We start from the raw sequence: 6000 nt of genomic DNA, 5'->3' as shown, positions 1-6000 counted from the left end.
GGGTAAGCCTAGAAAAATAGTCATCCCTGCACTGCGATACTCTATACTCTATAGTCTTCTCAAGGCTGGGTGTCATGTCTCAAATTTAGACCAGTGGTTCCCAAACTGGGGTACGTGGAGGTACTACAGGGGGTACTTGAGAGAAAGGGGAACATGGCAAAATGTAAGAATAAATCATGAAAATAAATTAAACGTTATAATAAATCTCCTCAGGAGGCACTAATTGCAACTCTTTCACCACATTCCTATTTTGTAATGTTACAGTATATTCTTCAAACGGTGGGTTAGCATTCATTCATTGAATCATGCTTTAGTTTCCTCTTGCAGTTTTCTAAGCAAAATGTTGGATTCAGAAATCAGGGAAAAGGGGGTACTGAAGCCACAAAGTGAGAACCACTGATTTAGACCATATAAAAGAGCCGTCAAACATCTGCACAGGCAACCACAGATCATTCCATAAGATGTTGTCTGAGGGACCCCCTCTGAGAAGATGTTTGTCTGTGATTTGATACAGAACTGGATGACTTTCCCCATACATACTGTGGTAGGCTATGCTAAAGCGTTAGTATCTGCACTGGACAGAGCTAACTACCAGAGACACAGATGATACATTTGGTGTCATGTATTTTTAAGGTGATCCAAACTCTCAAAACGTCCTGTGTGTGTCCGGTTTAGTCCTTTTAAGTCTAGATTTAGGAGTGACCAGAGGGCACGGACTCCTTCAGTCTAAATTCTAGATTGATGGTTTCACTCACATAAGATGAGAAGTCACAGGTCAAAAGGGCAAATCTGTGTTTGAGATAATAGAGACATTAAACTATTCCTCATGCTGCTGAGGACCTTCTGAACAATGCTCAAATACCCCTGGAGGTCCACGGGCCCCACTTTGGGGGCCATGCTGAGATTGAATCAGAGTCAGGAAACTGCACAGCTACTCTATAAGCACTAGAGGGCGCCAACGTATTACGCGTTTCCACTGTTTGTTCTCCCCTCAACAACACACTGTTCATTTACATCTTAGTGATTCTTACCTTCAGTGACTTACAAAGAGTGCAGAGAGTAGAATAATGAAGGAAACAAAAGAACAAGAGCAAAATGTTGAAAAGATGAGTGTTGTTGGTTGTGGGTGTCATTGTTCCTCTTCGCTGTCCGTCCCAGACGCTATCAGCTCGGCGAACCCCCGGGTGATCGACGACGGCCGGGCCCGGAAGCTGTCCAACGACCTGAAGCGCTGCACCTACTACGAGACCTGCGCCACCTACGGCCTCAACGTGGAGCGCGTCTTCCAGGACGGTAAGACCAGCTCAGAGCAGAGATGCTCACAAGTCAAGTTTTGCAAGTCCAAGTCAAGTCAAGACTTTGAAGGGTAAATCCAAGTCAAGTCTTTGCTCACAAGTCCAAGTTAACTCTCAAGTCTCTTATGGATGAGCGATCTATCATCTGCTGCATGACATCCGGTCTGCTTAGAACACTGCATAGCTAAAACTAAGGAATTCAAAGCATGTACTGTATAGGGCTGTGCGATTTTGCCTAAAACTAAAATTGACGATTTTTTCTCTCAAAACTCGATTTTCGATTTCGATTTCGATTTATTATACTATTATACTTCTCTAAACATTTGTTGCCCTGCAGAGCTCTTTTCCCCCCTTTTTTCCATAATTGACAATTTACGCTTTTACTCTGAAGGTAGAACAACTCAACTTCCTGTTTTAGCTTGCCGCTGCTATGCTTAACTTCCTGGCTGTTGCTTGCTAACTTGACACTGGTGGATTTGCGTGTTCCTCCGTGAGATAATTATATTAGTGTCTAAGCGACCACCCGTGCTCTGAGTTATATCTGTACTAGAATAACACAAAGTCACAACAGGAATGCGTGGAACTGCGATAGCAGTTAGGGGGAAATTCAGACACACAGGGACAGGTGAGTCAGCTGAGGCAGCCATGAATACAGCCAATCTATCAGTACTCGGTGGCCTCACGTGTTGTTTTGTTATTATGTGAACTGGCAACGTTTCATCGTCCGGTGATAATGTCTGTGTTCGTGTGCGCGCGTGAGTGTGTTGTGGCAATCGTTATCTTGTAGGCTACAGCCTGCAGTGCAACAAGCTGCTTTTTGGTCGGAGGTGTTGAAATAAGTCCATTGTGCTGCTGTTTTTAGTAGCCAGTATCACAGCCTCTAGAGAGACTTTACACAAGTAGCAGCATGCGTACATGAGAGAGAGCCGCCCCGCGTAACGTACTTACCCTAGTTAAAGTGAAAATTAAATTTAAATTAAAAAAAAAAAAAAAAAAAAAAAAAAAAAAACGATTTTACGATTTTCATTTTTTTAACATCGTTCTAACTAATTAATTCGATTACGATTCAAAATCGATTAATCGCACAGCCCTAGTACTGTATTAAACTCACTCTTTTATCTATAAACATACAGTATCATTAGATTGATTAGTTGACATTAGTAGACATTTCCTTAAAGTTAATGCACCAAAATAAAGAAAGAAAGAAAGATTGTTCACAAGTCCCAAACCTCAAGTCCAAGTCAAGTCTCAAGTCTTTGAGGATGAGTCTCAAGTCATGTCTCAAGTCACTGTGTGTGCAACTTAAGTGCGACTCAAGTCAAGTTTGAGCCTTGTGCGTTCCGTCATATGAAAATGCACCTCCGCAATAAAACTCCGATGGTGAAATAAGTTGGCTCACACAATGACAATTGACTTAAGAGGGCATGTATGTTGTATCCTTCACATTCGCTAACCAGTCTTTGAACTTAAATCTTTGAAGAAGTTGGGATCCCTGTCGGAGAGAAATAGCCTGGTTTATCCGTTCACCTGCGTCGCGTTGAAGCACTTTTTACAGACTGGCTTCGTTTGATGTGTCCAGGGGGCTTGCCTTCGCTGTCGGCAACGTAAGCAAAACACTTCCACATTTCGCTTTGTGCATCTGCTTTCTCTACAAGCGTTGGGCAGCTTGCAAGACTCTCAGAACAAGCCGCTGCCATTTTCGCTGTGTCTGTCCTGTGTGTCGGGCTGCTGCGGAGGACTGAAGGACTGGCCAGAGAGCGAGCAGAGAGGGGAGGGGGGGAAATCGGCACGCCCACACATGAAGCAGACATACCGCTCTTATGACAAGGTTACAAGTGGTCAAATGTCCGCGATGACGGAGTCGCGCTTATACCGGAAAACAACTTTCACACATGAAGGCATTACACCGCTTTCTGGTCATTTCCCGGTATAAAGCGCATGTGTGAAAACGGCTTCTGTGTAGGCTACAAGCATACAGCCATGTGCTGATCACTGTATTACTCTGTGTGTAGGCTACAAGCATACAGCCATGTGCTGATCACTGTATTACTCTGTGTGTAGGCTACAAGCATACAGCCATGTGCTGATCACTGTATTACTCTCTGTGTAGGCTACAAGCATACAGCCATGTGCTGATCACTGTATTACTCTCTGTGTAGGCTACAAGCATACAGCCATGTGCTGATCACTGTATTACTCTGTGTGTAGGCTACAAGCATACAGCCATGTGCTGATCACTGTATTACTCTGTGTGTAGGCTACAAGCATACAGCCATGTGCTGATCACTGTATTACTCTGTGTGTAGGCTACAAGCATACAGCCATGTGCTGATCACTGCGCTGTGTCATTGGCTGTTGTGCTCTCTCATAGGCGTTCATAGCTCAAACATGCGGCTGGTCGCCTAGGTAACCCACATTGTGTCCAACACGCTGCAAAAACGTTGATAGGACGTATACACGTCTACAGCACACTTCAATAATGTGACTAAGAATATTCCACGTCAATTTGACTATTGCTTACCCCGACGATTACCTTATTCGGGTTAAGGTAATCAGAACATGCTTCGTTATTCAGATTGTATTGTCTCTGAATGGGGTTGATGTTGGACGGTTGCTGGCCATGTAAACGCAGTCGGTGGGTCTGTGGAGATTGTGGTCAGGAGAGTGGTGCAGTCCAGTCCTCTGGGAAGGTGACATTCCTCCCCCATCCTGCAACCGACCGGGGGCCATTCGGCCGCTCTTAATCACGCGTCAATTAAGAATTAAATGGACCCGCTCAGCTATTTAGCTCAAACCGAACAGCAATTAAGTTTTATCATACTGGGGGGAAGGGCTGGGGGAGGGGTGGGCGAGGAGGAGAAGAGAGGGAGAGAGAGAGAGAAGAGAGAATTCCCTGGCGGGATGGATTCATAAAATTATCACAAATTAAAGAAGGCGACAGGTTGAGGAGGAGGACGAGGTCCAGAGTGGGCAAGGTCCGGCCATGACACGTCCATGCAGTGTCCGCCTCGCCGGCCATTAGTCGGGCCTTTTCTGCAGCGTTTTCCAGGCATGACTAATCTATCGCCGCTCTGTGATGAATGGAGGCCGTTGGATCTGTCACATAACGCGGCGGAGCGCTGTTTGTCCGTCTCAGATGTGACACTCTGACCTTGTATTTCGACGCATTCAAACTGGGATGAGATTGGACTCGAGATCGAACCTGGGTCAAACGGTATTTGCAAAGAATTGGTAGCATTTGATTTGGCCTGCTTGGAATGCCAATTGGGTGGGGTTTAGGACATTGCATCAGGACCATACGGAGTGGCAGACAATTTCTACCATCTCTAAGTGCATTTACTGCGGTTACCAACTCACTGTACCTTACTCTAGTCTAGTTGAATTGTCCTGATGTGTTAAACCGGGTTTTTCTGGTGCTCCAAGTACGTTAAAACAAATGCTAAGACATTTTTGCAAATATTGTTGGAGGCAGGTTTGGTTCAAATCTAGTCTCTTGAGTTATAGTAGTAGTTGCTTTTTTAAATGCTGTGTAAATGTCAAGAGTGACTTACATTGAATTAGAATGCACTTGTATATAATATACTTCGATCAGAAACAGCACAAGAAATAGAGACAATAGATTTAGCAAACAGTCATCTTTAGAAGTGTCAACAAAGATATAGAAGCACTAGGCCCTAGTGCTTCTGTATCTTTCCCTAGTGACTTGGGAAAGAAATAATCAATCCGTGCAAATGATAGATTACAATAGAGGTTTCATTTTTAAAACTGCTTTGGAAATCATTGTGAATAGTAAATTCTCAGGCTCATCTTTTTCTTTTTATTGTTTGGGTGCATATTAATCAGAGGAGAGAGAGCCGAGACGTTAATGACGCAACCATGCGGGTGTCTGTTCTGTACGGACTGGTCGGGGTTAAAGGCTGTAATTAGAGAGTGCTTAATTAGCAGCCCTGCACTGCCATCTGCTGGCTGGCTGTGGGCCTCTGGGTGCACTTTTCTATCCTGCAGGGTGGAGCTGCATCAGGTCACATTCACCTGCTGCTACAGCTGCTTAGCTTGGTTAATTAGGTGTTTACTAGCTCTCACTCTTATCCCACGACTTACACTGACTATGTTTACATGCACTGCAATATTGATATCAACCCGGTTAAGACAATACTCAGCAATATGCAACAATACAACATTTTCTAATGACCTTAACCCCAATAAGGTCATAAGCAATAGTCAAATTAGGACCAGTGTTGGAGGGTTAAAATGTTTTCCACTACAGATTGCTGAATACATGCCCTAAAATGTCATTTGTAACGTATTCCGTTAGATTACTGTTTTAGGCTAGAATAATGTGAATTTTAGAGCAAATAAAACAAAACAAACAAAGAAATCCCTTGAAGTAATCTATTTTTAAATAGTAACAGTATTCAGAATTTCAGACTATCACCAACTGTAACTGTAATGGAATACAGTTACTCATATTTTGTATTTTAAATACTGTATTTTAAATACATGTATTCCCTTACTCCCCAACCCTGATTAAGACATGCAAAATGTTCCCGATCACATTATTGAAGTGCGTTGTAGACATGTATCCTAGACCTTAATCACACTGTGATGTCCTATTGGAGCTTTTGCAGCATTTTTGGACATGTTAGAGCAGTTAAACTGCTTGATGACGCATGCTCTCTTCCAGTGAGTGTTGTGCAACTTGTTT

At 43.5% G+C, this 6000-nt stretch overlaps 1 protein-coding gene across 2 annotated transcripts in view; it reads left to right on the top strand.

Annotated features, from left to right (window-relative positions):
* agap1 (ArfGAP with GTPase domain, ankyrin repeat and PH domain 1) overlaps nt 1-6000 on the top strand; it is a gene marked incomplete at its 5' end in the record, with an annotated part of 348600 nt that overhangs the window by 204862 nt on the left and 137738 nt on the right. For both annotated transcript variants that reach the window (XM_083634203.1, XM_083634202.1), the window contains one exon: nt 1159-1293. In XM_083634203.1, the coding sequence (XP_083490329.1) occupies nt 1159-1293 (135 nt within the window). The remainder of the gene's footprint in view (nt 1-1158; nt 1294-6000) is intronic.

The sequence above is a fragment of the Poromitra crassiceps genome, assembly GCF_964638095.1.
Source record: "Poromitra crassiceps genome assembly, chromosome: 3".
NCBI classification, from domain to species: domain Eukaryota; kingdom Metazoa; phylum Chordata; class Actinopteri; order Beryciformes; family Melamphaidae; genus Poromitra; species Poromitra crassiceps.
Note: the sequence above shows the minus strand (reverse complement) of the source record. Positions and strands in the feature narration are given on the sequence as shown.